At 45.8% G+C, this 23,756-nt stretch overlaps 1 protein-coding gene and 1 long non-coding RNA gene across 7 annotated transcripts; one reads left to right on the forward strand and one right to left on the reverse strand.

Annotated features, from left to right (window-relative positions):
* Nucleotides 1–399: 399 nt before the first annotated feature.
* Nucleotides 400–22,513, reverse strand: cep162 (centrosomal protein 162). 6 transcript variants are annotated; one of them, XM_056602775.1, is made up of 29 exons: nt 22,319–22,513; nt 21,828–21,901; nt 21,212–21,380; nt 20,543–20,800; nt 19,986–20,132; nt 13,898–14,081; nt 13,575–13,642; nt 13,406–13,476; nt 13,250–13,280; nt 13,002–13,091; nt 12,588–12,773; nt 12,164–12,248; nt 11,742–11,985; nt 11,147–11,381; nt 10,891–11,057; nt 10,095–10,340; nt 9,282–9,413; nt 9,076–9,188; nt 8,853–8,952; nt 8,456–8,582; nt 5,969–6,132; nt 5,070–5,174; nt 4,289–4,528; nt 3,841–4,032; nt 3,088–3,614; nt 2,191–2,332; nt 1,977–2,075; nt 1,285–1,419; nt 400–934 (listed from the first exon to the last, which is right to left on the reverse strand). In XM_056602775.1, the coding sequence occupies exons 2-29, from the start codon at nt 21,888–21,890 to the stop codon at nt 722–724; spliced, it is 4,533 nt and encodes a 1,510-aa protein (XP_056458750.1). In that variant the 5' UTR covers nt 21,891–21,901; nt 22,319–22,513; the 3' UTR covers nt 400–721. The 6 variants fall into 6 exon arrangements, with proteins under 6 accessions (XP_056458750.1, XP_056458751.1, XP_056458752.1 ...); XM_056602776.1 differs by having other exon boundaries at nt 21,828–21,914; XM_056602777.1 differs by having other exon boundaries at nt 400–922; nt 21,828–22,513.
* LOC130392294 (uncharacterized) lies at nt 14,639–19,804 on the forward strand. The gene is made up of 4 exons (XR_008897005.1): nt 14,639–17,226; nt 17,574–17,686; nt 18,304–18,337; nt 18,725–19,804. It is a non-coding gene; the product is annotated as an uncharacterized LOC130392294 (long non-coding RNA).
* Nucleotides 22,514–23,756: the final 1,243 nt, after the last annotated feature.

Raw genomic sequence — 23,756 nt, forward strand, 5'->3', positions numbered from 1 at the left:
ACGGTCCCGTTCAAACGATTAGAGTCACTCATCCTTACAAAGAGTGGAAAACCAAAACAAGTCGAGCCAGTTCACGGAGATGGAGTCGAGTGAGGGGATTTATGGAAAGCATGCATCGTTATAATCCCGACACCCCTTCCCTAGGCTGCTGCTACTAGGATACACGCACATGATGGATAGGAGCGCGTTTGCGAGGGGACCCTTTTAGCGCGGGGGAGGGGGGGGCGACGACGACGACGGATCCGGACGACACATACTACTCTACAAAACATTTGATGCTCCAAGGGTGTAGAGCACTGTAAACCAGGCAACAGAAACTGTCGAAAAATCTTCAATAAATTCACATAATTGGATACAAACCAGTTGAACTCATGCAAAAAAAAACACCATTTGAAGGACATATTTTATTGGCGTTTCAGTAAATAAAATAAATACTAAAGTATTTTATATACTTCAATTTGTATTGAAGTTGTCAAGAAATATTAGAAAATGTTCCAGACACAAAGGCACACACACAGATGAAGGACGTTTCCAAGTAGTGTGAATCATAAAACTCATCCATGATTGTAAAATCATGAATCACACACACAGGCACTGTTACTGCTGTTTAGGGATAAATGTGGTTAGGATGACCTCGGTAGGATTTTGAGCAAGTCTTTGTGAAACTGTAACAACCATGAATGCGATTGTGAAATGTGTGGCTCTGTATGTGTGTGAGTCATCAGCTCTTCCAGGTGAAGGGGGTGTGGAGGTGGGATTCCGGGCTGGGGAACACCACCCCTTGCCTGCGCAGCTCCCGCAGGACGTCCAGGATGGAGTCCAGCTCCAGGCGGAAGGCCTCCACCTCCCTGCTCCTCCCCTGGGCCAGACCCTTCCAGCGCTCCACCTCCGAGTGCTGCTCTGACTCCACCACCTGCCTGGTCTGGCATATGAGCTGCAGGGATTGAGGGGGGAGAGAGAGACAGAGACAGAGAAAGAGAGAGACAGAGAGTGAGAAAAAAACCTCTGACGGGCATTTCCTATTAATATCTCCAAATACTTAAATGCATTTATAAAATGCTTTTCTCGCCACTGCAGACACCTAAAGTGCTTTATATTTAATGCGTCAACTTTTCACACACACACACACACACACACACACACACACACACACACCAAAGATAAAACCTAGCGTGCCTTCAATCAATCAGACAAGCCACCCTGCGGCCTCTAAACTCTCCGATGTTTTCAGGAGGTTCTTTCTCCGTTTACGGGGAGAAGATGAGGGGCGCTGAATCACCGTACCTGCTTCAGCTGGTCCTCCCGCTGGGTGTGTCTGAGCTCCATGCTGCAAATCTTGGCCTCCAGGCCGTGGAGGTGCCTCAGCTCGGGGCTGTGGGCCTCTCTGGCCTGCCTCAGCTCTTCCAGCAGCCTGGTTAGCTAGCAAGTCGGGTGTGTGGGAAGGACAGGTTTAACACGCATGCAGGTTTAATCGAACGGCTTTAATTTGAGTGTTATCTGTTAGAATTGCCAAAGCCATACATCATCCGGCAGTGAGGAAATTGCGCTGTGAAAATGTCTGTAAATGCTAGACAACAAATTGTGACCAGGAGTTTTAGGAATATTATATTTCTAGATATTATGGCCATTAAACTGTGTGGGAAACTAGTTGGCAGGCTGAATTATTGGAGTCAAAGCCCTCAGTGCTCTGTTGCGTCTCGAAGTCCAACATCTAGAAGCCTTGGCAGTGGATGACCTATGGCAAGTGATGCAAGACGTCATTCCTTTGCTGAACTGAGTTTAAAGTACATAAGCCCAGAGCTCAATCAACTGGAGGTCTTGGTCAAGGTTCTTGGCATTCCGAACTCTTTTCTACTGCCACATGCACTGCTGCTAGGTGCTATATGATGTAATCATACACGTGCCAACCTGAGTTTGCACGACTACCACATGCACTGCTGCTAGGTGCTATATGATGTAATCATACACGTGCCTACCTGAGTTTGCAGCGTTTCCTCTCGTATTTTGGACACGGCCAGTGTGTCCTTGGTTGCCTTAAAGTCTTTCAACTGCTCTTTCAAATGCTGCACCACGATCTACACACAGAGCAAATAGGAAAGAAATCATCAACAGCAAAAAAACACCAGTGGACCCAAACATGCCGCTACAGGGTCAAGTGTCAGGATCAGCCGTGCTGCGGCCTGGCCGTACCTCCTGGGTGTTGAGCCTGTTGGAGAGCTGGGCCACCCTGGATGAGGAGTGGTCCTGGGCGTGGCCGGCCCGGAGCTGGTCCATCTCCAGACGCTGATGAGCCACCAGGGAGGAGAGCTGCTCCGCCGTGCTCTCCTTCAGCCTGGGAACACACAGAGTCAAAGGGTAGACCTTTAGAAATGCGTCGGAAGAGATTCCATCATTTGGTTGTTTTCTCTGTGTCTGGGCAGAATAAATAGCGCTTGTGTTTTACCATGTTTGGATGGAAAAGAAAAAGGCAGATTCCCACTGATGGACATCCTGGGTGTCAAAGTGGGCAATACAGCAACTGACCAAGACGTTAAATGTCTGTCCAGATGGGAGCTTAGAGAGCTTTGTGTCTTTGCATTAATTTTGACTCGATTACACTTAAAGACGTGGACATTGAACTAAACTTGCTTACAACTAGCTGATACACAGTGAAATCTTCAGGCCCAGTTTTTAAGAAAATGTAATCGGTATCAAATTCATCCGGATTTGGAAATCACACGTTTTGCTATCCAGGATCACCTGATACATCTTATATTTATGCCAGGAACATTGGATTTGATCACTGTGATCCAAATACCAAATTTCAGGATAACCAACTGAATCCACCCTTCGGATGGGATCAGGATAATCATGTCTTTTTGGATCAAATAGATCCCAAACCGAGTTCAAAGCTTTGAAAAACCCAAAGTGCACGTTTGATCCAGATCAAATGTAGGATCGGATAACATGATCGGACCTCAGTTCGGAATCCCTCTTTTGCTTTGAAAAACCCATTTCCAAGATTTGATCCAATCCGTGATCCGAAATCTCACTGGATTACTTTTGAAAAACGAAGAACCCCAGGTCGTGCGCTTGCGGTGTGAGTACCTGCAGAGCTCCTCCCGGGCATGGGCCAGGGCTCCGTGGGGCTCCCCTGCGTCGGGCCGCTCCTCCAGCCTCCCCAGCTGCTCTCGCAGGGCCTGGTTCTCCTCCAGCACCTCCGTGATGTGGCTGCCGGCGAAGGCGTCGGGCCGGTACGTCTTCTCGTACTGCGCGGCCGGGAACCTCTCCTCCTCCTCCCCCGCTCCCGCCTCGTCTCCCCCTCCGCCTACGCCGGCCCCGCCCACCCGGGCATCGCCGGACGCCGCGGCCCTGGGTCTGGCGGCGGCGTTGGCGTTGGCCGGGCGCGCCTCTCGGGACCAGGAGCCCGACAGCAGGCCCTTCCTCTCCCTCTGCAGGCGCTCCACGGTGCGGCTCAGCTCCTGCACCGAGCGGGTCTTCGCCGCCAGCTCCTGCGTGAGCCGCTCGATGCGGGCCCCGAAGGCCGCCTCGCTCTGGACCTGGTGGCGGGACGGGCTGCGCCGGGCCCGCTCTGGCTCCGGGGGCGGGGCCCGCTCTGGCTCCGGGGGCGGGGCCTGCCGGGAGAAGGTTTTCAAACAAGAGCATTGGTTGGATCTCTTGGAAGCATATGTGGCTGTAGGAAGAACCTGAGCGGTGAGGTTCCACAGATAGGTGTCTATTTAATAGAAGTGACAAAATGTGGACCTGTCGAGCATGTCTGGCTCACTGCTGAGCACAACGGCCCTAGATGTGTGGCTTCAGATCCGGGGAGGGACGGCGTGAGGAAGGTGTGTGGGGTACCTTTCTGGAGAGCTGCTGTTGGAGTGACTGGATCTGTTCCTGCAGGGCCAGCTCCACGCTGCGCTGCGCCTCCGTCACACCCTGCTGCTCGCCGCCCCCGGAGGGGGGGCAGGGCGGGGGGGCCGCCCCCTCCGGGTTCTGCCTCTGGACCAGCTTCTGCTCCAGCTCGGAGATCTGCTGCTCATAGCTGAGCTGGAACACACACACACACACACACACACACACACACACACACACACACACACACACACACACACACACACACACACACACACACACACACACACACACACACACACACACTTCAGAAAGTGTCTTATTTTCTTCTTTAATGGATGATAGAGACATCTCATTAGGATCTGCCCCAGACACATGGTTCCAACTCCTTCTCTGGTCATCTGAACCCAACAGCACACCTATCCTATTGGATTGGTGTCCCAGACCGTACCTTGATCCTCTGGAACTGTTGCTCCATGGCTCGCAGGCCCCGCTTGGCCTCCTCCTTATGACCGTCCAGCTCCGCCTCCAGACGCTCCACCTTGCGCTCCAATAGGCCGGTGACCAGAGTGGGCGTGGCGGTCGTCGTGGGGTCTTCGCCGCCCGGGCCGCTCGCTGAGGCGGCGGCGTAGATCAGGGCGGGGAGGGAGTTGGGCTGGCGCCGTCGCAGGAGGTCCTCCATTACCTTGACCTGGTTGGGGGGGGGGGGGGGGGGGGGGGGGGGTGGATCACAAACACAAAGGGATGGGGAAAGAAGGGGTCACTAATGGGGCTTAGGTCATTTAAAGGCCCAGCGAACCCGACATCCTGTTGTTGTTGTTTTTTTAAACATCTTAGTATGTTTTCTTTGATCTTAAACTTAGTAACCTATGCTATTTAGTCAACGTTAATGCAATAATGGCATGATGCGGAGAAGAAAACGCTCTGAACTTTTCGTGAAGTCCTCAGTGCCCTTTGGAGGCACTTCAATGTCAACTCAATCTGGGGAGTAGTTTTTGTCGATAGCTAGGTCAGAGAAGGTCAATTAAGCTACTCTGACACTTGCAGGATAACGACACGGTGTGTGGTGCACTTCATACACAAGATTGCTATTTATGACCCTGTCACTCAGCAACGCTAAAAACAGTATCACAAAGTTGCAGTAACCATGGGGATAACACCTCCCCGACCTCTTAGTATTCTCAGACAAAATGGGTTCGCTCACCCTATAAATGTTTTTTTTGTTGATTTACCTGTCGCTCCAAGGCCTGGATCTTTTTAGCGTCTCCGGTCTTCTCCTTGGCCTTGGTGTGTTGCTGACTGCTGCTTTTCCTCACCTCTATCTTTAGGTTTTCTAACTGGAGCGGCACAAAAAACAAGAAACATTGTTAACCGTTCTGTTTTTATAGGATTTGTCTTGTGTCTCACTACGGGCAAAACCAGCAACAAAATCATTACTGAACTTCAACCCATTCATTTTGAATCCACAAAGGTTTTGGCATCGATATAAAAAAATAACATTACCGCAAAATCTGTCGAAAATATGATTTTGGATTACTGAAAATGCTATGTGTTTTAAACAGATTGAAGATGGCCCTTTAAACAGCTTTCAGTCGTAACATATTCTTGTTTTATTCCCTTCACTTCAGCACACAAGAAGTTTCCTAGCACAACTCCATGGAAGCTCCCTACAGAGGTGAAAAATAAGTTCCTCAAGGCTTGCACTGATGTACTGTAATATGGCAGCAGTGCTCAATTACAGAAAGCCTTTCAGAATCTAATCGCCTCTCTGTGGTGGTTAGATGGCCGGGTTGATTGACTACCCAGTGTGTCTGGAAATAGACTGAGTAACTATACACCCTCACCCAGTCCCCAGTAACCATGTTGTTATGTTGGCCGCCTACTGTCTGCCTTTGTTGCCTGTATCTGTAAGAAGTAAGCTTTAATATTGTTTGACTGATTTACAATAAAAGACCAGCCCAATACCAGCCCAATGGCAACAGAAGACCAGCCCATTACTAGCCCAATACCAGCCCAATACTTGCCCAGTACCAGCCTAGTACCAGCCCAATACCAGCCCAGTACCAGCCCAATAAAGACCAAGTAGACTTTAACCCTGGAGCCATCACCCCACCACCGCCCTCCGGCCCACCTGCTCCTTGAGCTGCCGGGTCTCGTCGCTGGCGGCCCTCAGCCGGGCGGCATCGCGGTCCAGGAGCTGCTGGTTCTCAGCGTACCAGTGGAGCTTCTTCTGCAGCGCGGCCACCTCCTCTCTGTGGCCGTCCCCCCGCACGCCCAGCACAGCGCCGGGGTCACCTGGTGGGCAGGACCGCACACCCACACACACGCGCACACACACACACACACACACACACACACACACACACACACACACACACACACACAAACGCAAGCGTACACACACACACACCCGCAAGCGTACACACACACACACACATACACACACACACACACACAAACATACATTCCCTACACACACATGCATGCACACACACACACACACACACACACACACACACACACACACACACACACACGCACAGTCGCACACAAGAAGACACACACGCATAAACACACACAAATATATCCACACAAACAGGCACACACAAATGCACATACAATCAAGAAGTCGACTTTGCCGAAGATTGCTTTGAAGCACGTACTGCTGTGCGCTTTGGGTAAAGATTAAAAACAACAACAACCACAACCTTACAGGTATATATATAGATTAAGATGTGCTCATTTAGCCCAGTTATCTCTACTTGTCCTGGTGTGTCTTGTATTGATTTCGTTGTACAGCCCATTGTGATTGTTTTCCAATAGAAAAACAAAAGCTCTTTCTTGTAGCAGTGGTGCCGTGAGTCGGTAACCTAGCAAACACTATGGGGGCCCGGGGGGCATGCCCCCCCCGAATGAAAATTTGAAAAATAACCCTTTAAATGGTTAATTCTGGTGATATTTTTTTGGGAAACATGCACAGATTGAGGTTCCAAATATGACATTTCAACCAACAGAGTCAAGGTATCTGCTGAGACCAGATCATTGTGCAAATGTGCCTTGAACTTGCTAGAAACCTTTTCTTTTGTAGTGGCGCTGACAATCCAGCAGTAGCGGTGCGCAGCTGCTGAATGCATATAGGGAAAACACTAATATATATAATATATAAATGATCACACAATGATAAATGATCACACAAAACATTCATGCAGGAGCCATTCATACACGTTTGAACTAAAACAAAGGTCTGAAGAAACTCAAAGACACAAAACTGATGAAAGGAAACAAAAACTAAATGGCTTCTAATTAAAGACATACCTAACGGAGTAAACGGATGGCTTCTAATTAAAGACATACCTAATGGAGTAATGGATTGCTTAGTGAGATTAAGTCAACAGATTTAAGCAAGTACACAGTGCAGCTGTGGTGGTTGGTGAGATAGGCAGTACAAACACATCCACTCCAGGCTCCAATTTTTGCCGACATTTGTTCTCATCGGTGTTTAAAAAATCCCTTTCATCTCCATCCTGTCCGGGCTTTGTGAGGGGGCGGATCAAGTCAGTGTGCATCAGCCCATGATCTCGAAACTGGGTAGGTGGGGAGACCTCTGATGTCTTTGTACAATAATGAAATAAATGCTTCATCCTTGCTCTTAGAAGATGCTTGGATATCCAGCTGACAGCTATTTGTATTTCTTCCCCTGGCCAAGCTTACAGAATGTAACCTTGAAAGGGGAATATTCTGCTCAGTATGGACGCCGTTGAAGACTCACAGCGACAAGTGACTCACTGACCCGTCCTACACAATTAAGACTTGAAAACTTCAGGACGTTCTATAATGGTGACCTATTTTACTGCTAGGTCTCCTCATGCTCGAATGTTTTTCTACTGTGAACCAAGACATGCTTTTACACAGGCTTCTCTGGTGAACATCATATAAGGTACCCAACCATCACAAGGTTTGATAAGTTGTTCCGCCCTGTAAACAAGCTGACCTCCTAATCCAATACACACACAGAAATGAATGCTTTCATAAATCATTGCCGTTAAGAAGCACTCATCCTGCTTCAATGGTGGGAGCAATCCGAGTTCACTCTGTTTTTCTGAATTGGTTTGGTTCTTGTGTAAGTTTGCAGCGCCGGCATTTTGAAGTGTTCCATTAAGCTTTTCACTCTGGTATTAACCAAACTTTAAAACTCCTTTGAAAACTTGACCTTCACCGGCATGATTAGATCATTTTGTTTAAATATCCTCGTGTCTGAAAGCTCGTTTTTCACTGCCAATTTGCAGATGGCTGTACATCAGTCAACCATCATATGGCTTCATTATGACAGCTAATAGCTTCTTTAATCCGCTTTAGTGTAGGTTTTTACCTTACTGTTGGCAACATTCAGTGTCTGTAAAGTGTTGAGTTTAAACTACTCAATTGGTGCATTCCAATATTCAGTAATAAGACATCTGCCATAAAGAAAGCCTGAATGTCGTGTTTTGGGGTGCGTACAAAAAACTGCTTACTGTCCTCCTGCTTGACCACTCACTGCCACTGCCTATCTCTTTGGGGGTATACTGAAGTTTTGGACCGCGCCCTGTGTTTGTTTCATGTGTGTAGTGTGAAGCCGCACCTGAGGATGAGAGAACCTGGGCCTTCAGCAGGTCTCTCTCCTTCTTCATCAGCTGGAGGTCCACCTCCAGGGCCTGCTTCTGCTGCCGGAGGCTGCGGCTCTCCTCTGACCACTTGGCTTCGCCCTTCTGCATGAACACAAACGCGTGCACGGAACGCCCATACACACGCACACACACACACACACACACACACACACACACACACAAGCATATCCACAGGCACGCACACACACACACACACACACACACACACAAACACACACGTGGACGCACATACACACATAAACACACGCTCGCACGTATACATAGCACACACACACAACAGCATTAAAAATAAAAAATGAATTGTATGGCAGTGGAGCTGCAGTTGGGTGGAGGGTTTGTGTTGCTGCGCACCTGAATAACCTCCATGTGAGTCAGGAGCTCTGTGATGCGCTGGGTGTGCTCCATTGGGCAGGCATTCAGTGGCGTCCCTGGCATGTTCTTCAGCTGCTCTCTGGAAGGTTATTAAAAAAAACGATGCATTTGAAGTTTGGATTAAGTATTTTTTTTTGGCGGGGGTCCATCAACAACATGAACACTTGTGCCCTAATACCGCGTGCTCTCCATGTGAACTCACTTTGCAAGCCGTAGCTCGTTCAGCAACCTCTGGTTCTCTGCAAACATGGCCTCTTCTGTGGCTCTACTCCTAGTCTGCTGGGCCTTCATCTCCCAGCAAAGCTTCTCGTTTTCCTGGGAAAAGCGATATAGATAATCAGTTACATTTTGCTGCGCCTATAGTATGAAAATAAGAGTCCCTGTATGAGCCTCCAGTCAGGAGTTCACCTTGTGGTACCCCTGGATGATGGTCTCTTGCTGCTGCACTTCCTTCTCCAGGAGTTGGAGCCTGTCCATGGTCATCGGGTCTGCAGCCTCGCCCCACCGCTGGCCCCCCTGGCTGGACTCGGCCTTGCGCAGCTAGACCAGAGGTTCAGCAATGGTAAGTCAAGAGCAGCTTTGCCCTCGTGAGGCCATCCTGATCTCTGAGTACAGATTCTGTTTCTCCCTGCAGTTGGGCCTCGAACGCATGAAAAATGCCTCTCCGAAAAATGACAACATGATGTTTAAAAAGGGTCTGCCGAATACAAAGAAAAACATGGCGCAGCCCAGGGAAAGTGTAGAAATCAACCAAACAACTTTTTAATCGGATCTAGCAAGAGCAAAGGAAGCAGGAGCGTCACTTGGTTTATTTAATCTGATTGGCTAGAGGTTTTTGAACAACGCAAGGCCACGCCCATATGTTGACCACAATTACACATATGGGCGCAACACACACTTGGAAAACTGGATTGTGCCACAAAGCTAAGTCAAGATGAAGCTTTGCTATCAACTAAGATGAACACAGGTTTGTGCTGTCATGAACTTGGGTTGATAAAATAGGGTTTGGGACCCCTTCAGGGTCAGAAGGGTTTGTTTCAAGGGATGCATTGGCTGGATGCACCTGACCTGAAGGTATCTTTTAATATTTATTTATTTTTACAAAGTATAAAAGGTCAAGTATTGGTTACGTTAGTCTGCCGTCTGCAAAGCGGATAGAGAGGGAGAAATAGGAACATACGTCCATGTGTACATATCTGTGCTGGTGTGCTTACTCATTACCTTGCTCTGCAGAACATAGTTCTCCTGTTTGACAGCACCGAGGTCTTCCCTGTGCTGCATCTCCACCTCCTCCAGTCTCAGGTGAAGGTCTCTCTCCTTCTGGGCCAGGTCTCTCTCCCTCTGGGCCAGGTCTCTCTCCCTCTGGGCCAGGTCTCTCTCCTTCTGGGAAGGATGGTCTATCTGCTTGTGGGACAGGTGGTCTATTTCCTTGTGGGCAAGTCCCTGGACCATAGAGCCCTCCTCAACCTTAAAGAGAGAGTGTATAAAAGAGTGGAGGATTTTGAAAATAAACAACCTACCAAAAACGTAATCTCAATCTCTTCGCCCTTCCTCTCTGTGTTTTATAGCCATTGAGAAGAGATGCAATTAGCAGGGAAGAGGGATTCCCTGAACCAATCGGGGAAGAGATCCCCTTATTGGTTGAAAATTAGCAAAGAGCCGTCTTCAATCTAAATTGTCTCATAATGAGGGCTCAGTCGACTGATGCACATATTCTCCCAGAGCATTTCGCTCTGTAAGAATGTGGCATTTAGACTTTTAAATCAGAACTCTTGAATCTAACCTTCAGCCCCTTTTAGTCACCACTCACGTCCTCTGTGCCAGCAGAGGTAACATACGATTTTTTACATGACATTTATTCAGCAGACACTTTTGTCCGAGGCAACTGACAAAAAGTGCACTCAACAACGAAGACATGACCCAAAAAGTGCAATCATTAGATCACATAAAATGCAGGTGCTTTCAGTGCTACTATGAAGAAACAAGAGATCAAGGTGACACCCAGAAAGATGGTTACATTGCTGTCTGAAAGACCCTTGACTCCTGTGGCCACGTCTCTGCGAGCGTTGACATCCCAGGTAGCCGTGGCGACCTGCGGTCCAGCGGGGCCGACCTGCTGTTGGAGGAAGGCGGCGAAGGACTGGACGGACGCGACCAGGTCGCCGCTCACCTGAAGACCTGCGTCTGCAAGCACACGGGTAACAGAGTCTAAAAGACAGGTGATCGACACAAAGACAGCAAGGCTCGGTGCTTGTTTTAACATTGATAGTTACTTTCAGGGATTCCCTTGATTGGCGGGGGGCTGTGTTGCACCCGAGCGACTGGCTTCCTCTGGGTGGGAGGCGGAGACGCTTTCCCCTTGACCGTGGGCCTGTTGGGTCTTGAGAACCTGCAGGCCATGGCGGAGTGGCCGTCCTCCTTGGCCTTTGAACCCCGCAGGGCGGAGGTTACCGTTGACTTCCTGGTGGACGACAGAGAGGGCCGGCCGGCGGGGCCACCACGGGGCTTCTGAGAGGACCGAAGAAGAGTTTACACATGGATACGTTGGGATTCATGCGCAGAATATTGGAATATGTTATTATTGTGAGGAAATGATTGGATGGATAACTTTCAACAGCAACGTATCAAAAAAGAACAAACTAATCCAACTTAAGGGCATTTGTGAGGCTTTCTTCTGTGAGTGCAATTGGACATGCTTGCACATACTTGATTGTCAAGACACAAGATTGTCAGTATAGTTAAGCAATGCATAATAATCACCAGGTATTAGCATGTTAGCATGCATGTTACGCCATGTTGTGCAAGACATCTCGTTTGTTCATGAGCGTGTTCATGGCAACTTTAGAAAGAGACTCGGAGAACTCTCACCTGCTTAGCTCTGCTGGCCTGTGTGGATGGGATGGGACTCTGGTGGTGTTCCCGGTCCTGGTCTTCCATCAGCCGCTCCACCTCCTCTCTGATGCTCAGCGGCTGCCTGCGGAGAGGGGTGTCTGGGGACAGGGACCCAGAGGACCCCCGTTCTCGCCACGGCTCTGCCACAGGGCCCGACTTCACGCCCGCGTGCCTCGGCTCAGCGCTGCCAGGCCTCAGGTCCAGGCCCGTCCCTGAGCGGCTGTGTACAACGAGAACAGCCCACAGCAACACTTATGATCCAAAACAAACAGCTCTCACATGATACACGCCTCAGAGCCTTTCATGGTTAGACGGATTAGAAGACCCTGACACAATCAAGATGTTGAACTAAATAGCATTCGGAGGAAATCTGGAGCCAGCTGTGTGTTCATTGTCACCTGCTGGGCTTGAGGGGGAAGCCTCGGATGTAGTCGCTTGTCTCCGGTCGGATCGGCCTCATCAGCTCTTCAGCGGTGGGCAGCTCTGAAATGCAAACGACGAGTCCTTGGTTTATTTTTTTGAAATAGGCCACTCACGGGATCTCTTCCCTGATTCCTTGTAGGCCGACCAGATTCTTTCACAGTGACATGTACGTATGTGTATGCATACCCTTGTATCTTACCCTTTCCTGTCATTCAGAGGGTCCACGGATGCTTAAACTTTAAGCATTGCATGAAAACAAGTCCGGGCCAATTTAGTGCACCGCAGTGCTAGAGAAAACATGCCGCTACTCTTACACGGCTAACTTGAAATATAGCACGACATACAAAATAACAATCATTCAAGGCCCCTTGGGTGGTTTTGCTTTCGATCCCCTCTCACCCGACCCGTTGGTAGAGGCTGGGAGGAGGTCTCCCCGGGACTGTTCCAGGGGGGAGGCAGAGGTAGAGGGTCTGCTGCGCCGGCCGTCTACCCTATCCTCCGGGACGCCCGGAGCATCGCTTATCTGTCTGTAGGCCTCTTGGAGAGCCTCCATCTCACTACCACAGCTCTGTCCATAGGACTGACCTGAGAGAGAGAGAGAGAGAGAGAGAGAGAGAGAGAGAGAGAGAGAGAGAGAGAGAGAGAGAGAGAGAGAGAGAGAGAGAGAGAGAGAGAGAGAGAGAGAGAGAGAGAGAGAGAGAGAGAGCGAGAGAGAGAGAGAGAAGGTTGCATTGAACTTAATTCAGCCGATGCTTTTATGAAGCCACTTGAGTGAAGGTTGCTTCGTGGTGTGTTAGTAGGAGCAGGATTTACCTTTGTCCGACGAGAAGGCCGGGTCCTTCCCTCGTAGCTGCATGGACGGGGCCCTTCTGTCGTTAGAGTCAAGAGAATCGTAGAGAGATCCTGAAAGAGAGAGGTAGTCATTTCCTGAAGGTAAGTAAAACCCAACCTAATGAGATTCTCTCCTCCAGAATGTTATAGGAGTGTCTCTAGTTAGGCTATTCAGACTTAGAATAAGACATCGATTCATACAGAACTAGCGCAAAGGAATATTTCTTTACCTTTGGCATCCAAGGAAGATATTGGTGGCATCTGAAAAAATAAAAATAATAATAATAATTGATCACGCCACCACATCCGTGGGATATATAGGACACATCAAAGTACAGTCCAATGGCACGGAATATCCTCCCAGCCACAGCTGCTCCCTAACGCACCGTCTCTGCAGGCTCCTTCTCTTTCTCGTCTTCTTCAAAGTTATCACTGTAGTCGGGGGAGTCTGCACACGCTGAAGGACATAAGACACCGTTCACAAGGTTCAAACGTGTTCATGGGGAGACCCGGGATTTGAATGTAAATTCAGTGCAGGCCTGTTTTTTTTTTTACCTTGAGAGATCCCTTCAGTGGCTGGCTTTTCATCCTCCTCAGATCCCTCCCCGGCCTCCTCTGGTTTCCTAGGAAGAGCACACCGACGCTAACTTTAGAGGCCCCGGAAAAAGGGACAGCCCTCCCATCTTTGAATGCACAACAGAGACAGTAAAAAATGGCAGCAGCGTCTGTTTGATCGGCAATGTGTGTTTGTGTGTATGTGTGTGTCTTTGCAGCCTTGGGGTGTGTAAGGATGTGTGTTACTGTGTGCCTTTTTGAGTGTATTTCTTTGTTTGTGTGTGTGCGTGTGAGTGTGTGCGTGCGTGTGTGAATGTGTGTACCTAAGGCTCTGGGCGGGGGTGGATCTCGGGGAGTCCAGGTCTCTGTTGAGGCGGGAGTAGTCCAGGGTGGACGAGGCCCCCGCCTCCAGCCGTGCAAAGAAGCGGGCCTTCTCTTCCTCCTCCTCCAGGGTCTCCAAGCCCGGCCCTCCTGGGGTCAGGTCAGGCCCCGATGCCAGCATTGAGTCTGGAACGACACACACACACACACACACACACACACACACACACACACACACACACACACACACACACACACACACACACACACACACACACACACACACACACACACGCAATTACAATTTAGACTGATTGCATTAGCGCAAATGCAATCACATCAGATCTGATTGCATTAGCCTGTTATCTCGTAATATGTTCAAATTGTTATTTCACATTTAAATTCTTAAATTACATATATCCCGGGTTTGGATCGATCAATTTCGGAGACCGCTTATCTCTTTATGAAAAGGTGTCATAGGTTAGGGAAATTGGAGCCCGACAGGACCAAACAGTAGACATCAATAATTATGGCACTAATCACATTTCAAAACGCCTACATTATACCTACTTCGTATGCGACCCAAACACAAAATAGAAAAGGTACATTAATATTTGATCACTTTTATTCTTTACAGGTATTTCATATTTTCTGCGTTAGATACGGAGGGAAACTCTTTCTCGGCTCGAGCTTCTTGCTAGTCACAGCCAATCACGTTCTCGTTCTCATTGGCTCTTAAATGAGTTCACCTCTGACCTGTGTCGCCCCGCACGTGCGGCATTGCATTATTTTGGGGTACTCCCAAACGCGAATTAAAAAGGTCCTGCGGTTGCTTGTTTTTTTCGCTTTTCACTGAACAATCCGGACAAGGTGGCCACCAACGGGGCAGCTTCAACGAGGAATCCCGCAGTGAGTCACACATCGTGTGTTATTTCATGAGCTGGTTGATGTTTGGTTGCGTTGGCTGCTGGCTTCATTACTCGTGGATTTGTCCACACGTCACTATTCTTTCCGCAAAACTTAACCTGGATTTTACCGCTCGTCTGCTTGGTTTTGCTCATTGTTAGGTTAGTGCAGTGTTGTAGATTGTTTTTGAGTGCAGTGTTGCACGTGTTTGTATGAGGCCTAACGGGGGACGACTAAACGACTGACTTTACTAACGCTGGGGACCGCTCCAACACCGACGACCTGTCTGAACACTGGGAAGGGTATGCTCTGGAAACTGGACGCAAAATGGAAGAAAACCTGCAACTATTGGGAATGTTCAACGTTTGGGCAAAATTGGAATTGTTGAAAGCAAACAAGTTAAATGGTAAGTAGACCAATTGGCGAATGCAACTATTTTCGCCAATTGCTTTTTGGTTTCACTGCACCAATGGACTGCAGAACATCCCTAGTGGAAAGGACATCGGTGCAATTCTGCATTTTACAATTTGGTGGCACAGCACCTTCTGCAGATGCTTCTTCACCTCCCTCAGGAATCCACAATGAACTTGAAAGGCGAACGAAAAACCCAGAACGGATGTCTGGCAAACCGAAATTAGGGCGAGTGTGTGAAGTTGTGACCTCAAACATCCACAATGGGAAGTGCTTTGTTTTCGTTCCACCGGCAACCCCACTGGACCCTTATGTGTTTGAAAAGCTGTCAGACTGACTACACTGACTAGACGAATGACTGCGGGCAAGTTATGGTTTGGTTTCAATTTAGTTTTTGGCTTGGTAGGTTTGAATTTAAGAGATGGATTAGATGATGATTTGCACATAAACACTACTCAACATTCACCCTTTTTTGTATCTTTCCTTTTTACAACTTTCCATACATTTGCAAACTGACTCAAGCTGAAGTTGTACTGCTGATTGATTACTTTAATGTGGTTTTATTCTGTGCAATACGACTTTTAATTATTTGCAATGTGGTTTGATTCTATTCAATTCGATTTTCATTTTTTGCAATGTAGTTTTATTCTATGCAATACGATTTTTTATTTTCAATTCTATGCACTACGATTTTAATTCTTTACAATGTGGTTTTTATTCTGTGCAATATGATCTGAAATATGTGCAGTGCGGTTCCTGTACGATTTGCCTCTGGCGGTGTCCTTTTTGGTTCAATCCATGTAAACGCAACTAAAATCGGACCTGATCGGGTTTCACATGGTAGAATTAAGAAATAGTAGATTATTTGATTGATGGTTATCGTGCATATATACATTCAATCGGATTATGCGTTCTGCGCATGCCGGAGATTTGCCGAGGAAACTCGCTTCATGCTGTACCAGTTAAAAGACATGCACTTTTACAGTTCATGGATGGGAGGAATACTAGAAAACTGATTTATTATAAAAAAAAATTGAAATTGGTACAAAGCCACCTATCGTACCGGGGTATGACATGCTTCGGCCAATGAATCGATTTTTCTCACCGCCATGTGTACTCCGACTATTAAAGTTGTCCAATTGGGGAGCATTGTTGAACTATGTCTGTAAGCGGTGCATGTATGGATTCAATGATTATTTTCCTTGATTCAGTTTGCGTCGGTCAGTTACCCAAGAAGAGTCGTTCAGAATCGTTGGTTCGTTGAGTGGAGTTTCCGGTAGCGGTGAATCGAATCATGGAATGCACGGTTCTCAGCTGAGTCAGTCAGACTCAGCTCCTCCCTTGTTCTCATTCTCAAACGATCGTGGAAGTTGGTCATCAATCAACACAACATTACAACTTGAACCAAACGCAGCGGAACGGGGGTGTAGTTGATTATTGGATGTTTAACATATCAGCAATATAATAGACTTGATTTAGCAATGATGATGTGTCCCGGGTGGAGAACGAACAATAAAATAACTGAGGTTGGCAACCCTAAACGACTTCATTGGCAAATTCTGATTCGTAGTCCTGCAAATTTAAATCTTTGACAAATTTTACATTTCAATATATTGTCAAATTTCACAAAGTCCATGCAAAGGTATGTATGAACATCAGCAATGGAGGCAAGTAAGGTTTATGACTTTCTATGGCAATTTACTTGAGTTAAATGGTTTGCTCTAAAAAAACATTGAAAAACATCAGGTTCTCACTGTACCAGAAAAAATCTTGCTAGATGTGCCTCATGCTGTCTTTCATATTACTTATTTCCAAGGAATTTAAGCATTCCAAAGTATTTTTAACAGTTGACCATGTAAGAATGTCTTGGAATATTTGTTCAGGGGCAGGGTTGGCCCCTGAACATTGAATTTCAAGATCAGCGTTCTACAGTGTTTGTCAAATTCAGGACTGGCGCTGGAAGTTGTAGGCGGAGGGAAGACCAGGACTGGTGCAGCTCTACAGATGCGGAAGGGTAAGACAATAGAATACACATATTGATGGCTTGCTTGGATTGTTTAGAATGACATGATCAGCAACTCGTCATACATCTCTAAAGTAATCCATACAGATGTGTTCATTCTGCCTGGCTGTTAAGAAAGCATTCTCAGCCACTAGGACTAGGCAGGATGTATATAACATGTGGCTGGCTTTTGAGGTTGGTAATAATGACTATTGTTATTAATTCAATCAAAACGGCACAGTATGTGCTGTAAAAGTGCATTTAAAATACACTATTGACATCTGAGTGAGGTGTTGGACTGCATTAATGAGGAGGAAACAAATGTCCAGTGTGCAAATGGATAACGTGTGTTTCCGAAGGGAAAGGTGACGTAGTTGGGGGCCTTGCGGTGGCGGTCGAATGGGGGTCCTTGCGGTGGCGGTCAACAGGAGGTGTCAAGAGTCAAGACCAACTAGCTCCTCGTCCAGGAAAGGTGAATTCTTCAGACCGATTAAAATGTTCAATAAAGTAAATCTGATTTGAAATCTGCAAATTTTAGATGGGTTTTTGGTCCACCAGAATAAAAGTCAAAAGTGCTGAAGAGCGCTGCTCAGGTGACTACTACCCCGCCCCCCCCTCCTTATTTATTCCAGAGAAGGTACATAAATGTACAGCGGATTTAGATTTGAAACGGATTACCTGTTAAGGTGCTAGGTTGATCAACTTCCAGTAGCGGTACCGTATCCCCAATGTCATGTTGCAGCATGTCAAACCCAACACTAACATTTCGGGAATCTTTCAGTGCATCTGGACAATGGCACTGTTTGATACATTAACACTTGGTTGGGACAATGTATACAATTATTCAATCGATACCATCTCAAAATATGCTCTCATTGTGTGCTTAGTCAAGCTGGTATGGGCTAATGCTTAAGAATTGTAAAAATGAGTAATCGCCCTTCCCGGTTACCCAATGCTTGCTTCCATCCTTAATAATAATAATTTTTTTGATCTACCCTTGGTTTATATTTTTTGCCCTTCTTGCTATGAGTAATTTCCACTTGGGATCAACTAAGTACTGTTTTTTTTCATGTGACAATGGAAGAGCAGATGGCTGTGCAGTTGCCATGGTGCAGAGACCCAGGTGAAAACTTTGATAAATGGATACTTCATTCTTAAATGGACCAAATGGCAATAACATAATCCCTCCCAATTTTCATAAAAAGGTCGAAGACTCTCGGAATAGCTCAACTGACTGGCATCAATTATACATATCAATTTATTTATGAAACATAATCCAGCACTGACTTGATGTTGTTGCCGTAATGACTTGAAGCCTTTTCTCTACTGTAAATCGATATAAAATCCAACCTAAATTACTGAATATAATGACCTATGTTTGACGCCAGATGGTGCTGTTGCTGCATTTAGGAGTCTTTGATTGGCCTTCACGTTTGGTGATCAAAATGTCTTCTAAATCGGCCAGCACAATGTGAGACTGACTTTACCTTTCCCCTTCAATTTATTTCAGAGTACGATGATCGAACAGTTGACCTACAACAGTGGCCTACTCCCCATCCAACCTGAGGATCCCTGGCTACACCTACAATCCAATCTATGCCAGACATAACCACTCGGAGCTCAACAACTCTGCCTCCTCCATGTTTAGATGAATGATTTATAAATTGTATTTCTGTGTCCCCAACTATTGTATTTCTAACCTAGTTACCTCGGAATGCTCTAAGGGAGCGACTAAAGAGACAAAGCTGGAGCAAACCTGAGCTTAACAATCTCTTTCTAATGTCCTAAATTGAATCGTATAAAATGCCTAAAGTAACTTGTCCAACAAAACAAAGCCAACCTAATACCCAAACTTAACCATCTAACTAAAGATCTCAAATGCCTAAACTCTCTTACCTCAACCTAACCTAATACCCAAACTTGACCATCTAACTAAAGTTCTCAAATGCCTAAACTCTTACCTTAACCTAGTACCTAAACTTGACCATCCAAAAGGCCTAAACCTTGCCTGGTACCTAAACTTAACCATCTAACTAAACATACCTAAACTCTTTCCTAATACCAAAACAATCTTTAATGCCTTAACTTGACCAAACACCAATAATAAAATTAACATCTCTAGTCTTAAACCCAAACCAGCCTTGTCCCTGGGTCGCTCCACTGTGTTCCTTTTAAATGCATCTCTTTTCCCCTGCATCTGTTTTATTCCTTGAGGACTTGAGTACTTTGTATTTGAAAACTTGTTTCATTAATAAAGATACTTCATCTTTACAGACTTGTTTTGGGAAATTGGGACAGCTGTGAAGCGTCCTTACTCGTGAGTGACCGATCTGAAGATATCAATTGAAGGATTATGAAGCCAATAAAATAAGGCCGGATATGTGAAAAGACAAGGTAGACAATGATCGAGGAGTCAAGGAGTGGATTGGTAAATATCTAACATGGAACCAAATGCCTAATTATTTGATCTGTTACCAGGCTATCGAATTAGGGGAGTCTGAAGGAGTACCATACAGTGTTGCATGGATTCTTGCTAGATTGCATTATGGCTGAGGCCGTTCATTTGAAGAATATGAATAAAAAGTATTTGAAGTGGATTGTTTAATTTCTTTCAAATTTGCTACAATAGGGAAATCTGTTTTGAATGCATCTAGGTGAAGTGGTTACTGGTTCTTTAAAACAAAAAATAACAGGCTATGTAGAAATACTGACCACTATATTTTCTGTTTAAAACAAATTGTAAAAAAAATCTTTATGTAGTCATCACTCACCCTCAGGCTCTTGTCTAACCCTGCTGGGCACACCTTGTTGGCGCTCCTCGTCGCTGAAGGCCATTTGACCTAGAAACTCTTCTTCCTCCTCCTCTCTGATTGGCTGGGATTTCCTGGAAGACTTCTGGAATGATCTCCTGGATGACCCTGGTTCTCCAGAACAAAAGAGACATACTTCAGAAGACCATAGTAATGGCTGAGATGTGAAATTTGTATTTGGGGACAGCTGGGGGTTAACAACATGAATAGTGAAAGATGAGTCATTTGTGTTGCGTCCTAGCCATAGCCAACAAAGAACCAAGGTGACTGCTACTGTGGAGATAAATCAGGACACAAATTACAAGCTGGTGAAATGTATATTCATAAAAGCTGTAGTTCGTAAATGGTGACAAAGAAGTCCTTATTAGAGGAAAAAGTAGGAAAGGTCTTGATTCAAGTCTAATCTAATAAAAGGGGGTTCTGGTTCTACTGGGCTAATTTAATAAAAGGGGATGCTGGGGTGCTGGTTCTACTGGGCTAATCTAATAAAAGGGGACGCTTGTGAGGCTATAGGTTACCATCTTCATCGCTGCATTGGGATTCGCTTTCCCTGTCCGGTAGCGTTTCATCGCAAGAGCTCAACTTATTGGGAGAAGCATCTCCTGGTGGGCTATGGGAGCTTCTTGTTTGTGTGACGCTCCCCTGACTACCAGATCTGGAGTCTCCGTCTGAACGCCAGGACTCCCTTTGAGGAGCCTCCTGCTTGGGTTTCTGCATTACAGCTTTGGTGTTGCGTGGTTTGGGGATGGGCTTATAAGGGGGCTCTGGGCTGACCGCTGTCCGAGGAGTTCAGTGGAAAGTGCGTGCAAAAGGAATGGAGAAGAAAAGCTGGTGAAAATAAGTTGGAAAACACTTGATCACTAGGACAGGGGTACTGACAAATAAGGGTATTTCTGTTGAAGACCAATGATTCCTAATTAATATTATCAGGTGGGATGCAGACCGCAACACTTTGTTTTATTTTTTAGGGTTCTCTATTGGGAGGTTTATGTACCAACTACTCTCTAAACTAAAGTCATATACCCTGTTGCGGTAGGCCTGGCTTGTCGTCATCCTCAGTGATTTCAGCCCCTGGCTTTTTGACCTTTATAAATCTACCCTTGCCAAATTTATTTTCTGAGAAGGAAGATGAAAGAAAAGTCAGTAGCGAGTACAACCGACTTATAACTGGAATTTTTAAGGATTACCTCTCCCAGTTCCTCCAGCGTTATCATCATAGTCCTCATCTTGCCACCACGGCCGGGAGCTAATGGCAGCTTTCTTGGCTGGCCTCTGGCTACTGGTCTTCCCCAGGCTATCCAGAACACTGGTCCTCTTAGCAGATCCACCCACATCTCCAGACTCATCTGAAAAAGACTGATTCACGGCAACTGGTGTAAGATGGCTCCCTAAATAGTGTAGTAAATTATATTGGTAAAGCCCTTATTCAATCTTAAAGGGATGCACATGAGTCATTTTATTCGACCACCCTAACCCTAGCTACCATAACGAGCAAGGTAAAACTACCATGGTCACAAATGATGATGGAAAGCCCCCTTCCAGAGATGGTTATGGATGCCATACTATAGGTCTGTCCAATGGGGCCATAATCGACAGACAATGGTAGCATGTAAATCAACAGTTTAATTAAATCAAATAAAAACATTACCAAATAAAGGACTTGTACCATGCGATACTTTCAGATGTTTGGTTTGGTTTCTGCCAGATAATAATAACGGAAGCAACAGAACACCTACTCTCTGGCGGAGAGTCGTTATAGCATTCATCTGAAGGCTGAACTGTTTATTAGCCTGTTGTGTTTACCTCCTTCAAGAACTGCTCAAACTGTTCGTCAAGCTCCTCATTGGTCATTCGATGAGACGCCATCTGTATGCTTCCTGAAGGACAAAGCTCATGTAGACAACATCGGTTTGTAGTAACGTTAGTAACGTTATAGTGGTAAGGGTGATTGAATTCTACATACTAGCCCACCATAATTGGGAGACCAGGTTTACTTTGGAGACATTCAGTATATGTAACAATCAACTAATAACTTTACATCAGCACATGGTGGTAAATGTAACATTAGTGAATGAAGTCAAGGTTACATTAAGTTATCGGAGATAGGTTAAAGAAGTGGTCAAAACATGTAGACTTCTGATATCGCAGAGTAGTTAATCAGAGCTAGGGTTGTTTCTCCTCCAGCAGAACAGTTCTACAAAATAGTCAGACATTAACTGAACAGACATTAAACTCAACAGCGTTCCTCATGTTGGTCGATCACCTAGCAGACTCAGTGGGTAACGTTAACTCACCTAGCTACCTCGCCAGTCACAATCACTAGTCGACCAGGATCGACCAGAGGATTATCATTCAGTAGTTGGATGTAATTCGGGTTATGTTGCACGAAACAAAACTCGCCAATTCATTAGAAAAGAAGGCTCAATAGCGCTTTATTGTAAAATGTGTGTATAGTTACAGTTCCCGCGACATAAGCCGGGATAACAACATTGATCTAATTGGGTAGAAAAATGCGTCACAAAAACGTCCAGCCAATAGACGAGCAAAAGGGTTTTCTCAATGGTGCTGAACATAACAGCGCTGCTCTTGGTTAGAATGAGTGACTGTTGATTCAGAAACACTAGTCGTTTCTCCTTTTGAATCCATTTCAAACAATTCAGTTAACAATTAGACCAGATTTTAATTACTATCCTAATTTCTGAAATAATTTTGCAGGCTGTTGCGTTTGAAGAATATTTTAGCTTTTTGTGTACTCTGCAATGTCGTGTTATGCACCACAGAACTATCTGTATTATTGTTTAGTCGTTTTTAATAGTAAAACTGTTGTTACAATTGATTAATTCAGTCAGAATTATGAGAAGTATTATAACCCCCCCCACACACACACACACACACACACACACACACACACACACACACACACACACACACACACACACACACACACACACACACACACACACACACCCACATCCCCACTTTCCCCAGATCAATACAAATTGTAAATGTGTTTACAATGTAGGATATATTTCAGGCTATACTTGGAATGTTATTAGGTTATGCATATAGTTCAAGGTTATGATGCTTAATAATTTAATGTTTTCAATGAACCCCAACGCCCAACAAACTCTTACTCAAACCGAGGTTAACAGTCAGCTACAGCAAATGATTATGCAAAGATATTATCTGTTCTTTCTATTACTTTTCCCCGTTAGGGGGCACTGTTGAGCTGAACATCTCGCTACATCACCTTCAGTGTCTTTTTTTTCTATCTTCCTGTGACTCTGGGTGCGAGAGCAGGTTGTCACCAAAGATCGCTAGTAATCTAATAAACTCACTTCTAGCTGTCTTCTGATCTATTCCAGAGGTCATGACAGATCAATATAAATTCACTTTTTACCTTCCTCCCTGCAGCTAATATGTTGCTGTGTGTGTCTTACACAGCGTGTTGCTTCCCTATCTCCAAGGTTACAGATACAAAAACAAAACTAGCTAAACCTTCTTATGTTTGCATAAATAACTAGTAATAAGGGAATCATAGGTGCCTTTTACACTCAATCTTAATTTCTAACAAAATAATACCTGTATCTGTCATTCAAACACATGTGTATACACGTTTCTGCAGAACAGTTTAAATTGCTTACATGTATTAGTCCCTAATCACAATCCCATGATGCCACAACTCTCACACTGTTTGTTTTTTATTTATTAGTGTCTCATTGGACTGGTCCC

Source organism: Gadus chalcogrammus, chromosome 11, assembly GCF_026213295.1.
Source record: "Gadus chalcogrammus isolate NIFS_2021 chromosome 11, NIFS_Gcha_1.0, whole genome shotgun sequence".
NCBI classification, from domain to species: domain Eukaryota; kingdom Metazoa; phylum Chordata; class Actinopteri; order Gadiformes; family Gadidae; genus Gadus; species Gadus chalcogrammus.

Coding starts and splice junctions, on each gene's coding strand:
- cep162 (XM_056602775.1), bottom strand. CDS start 21,890: ATGGCGTCTCATCGAATGACCAATGAGGAGCTTGACGAACAGTTTGAG. Junction 13,092..13,249: donor ATCTTCCTTGGATGCCAAAG/GTAAAGAAATAT, acceptor TCTCTCTTTCAG/GATCTCTCTACGATTCTCTT. Junction 5,175..5,968: donor CCCGGCAGCTCAAGGAGCAG/GTGGGCCGGAGG, acceptor GTGCCGCTCCAG/TTAGAAAACCTAAAGATAGA.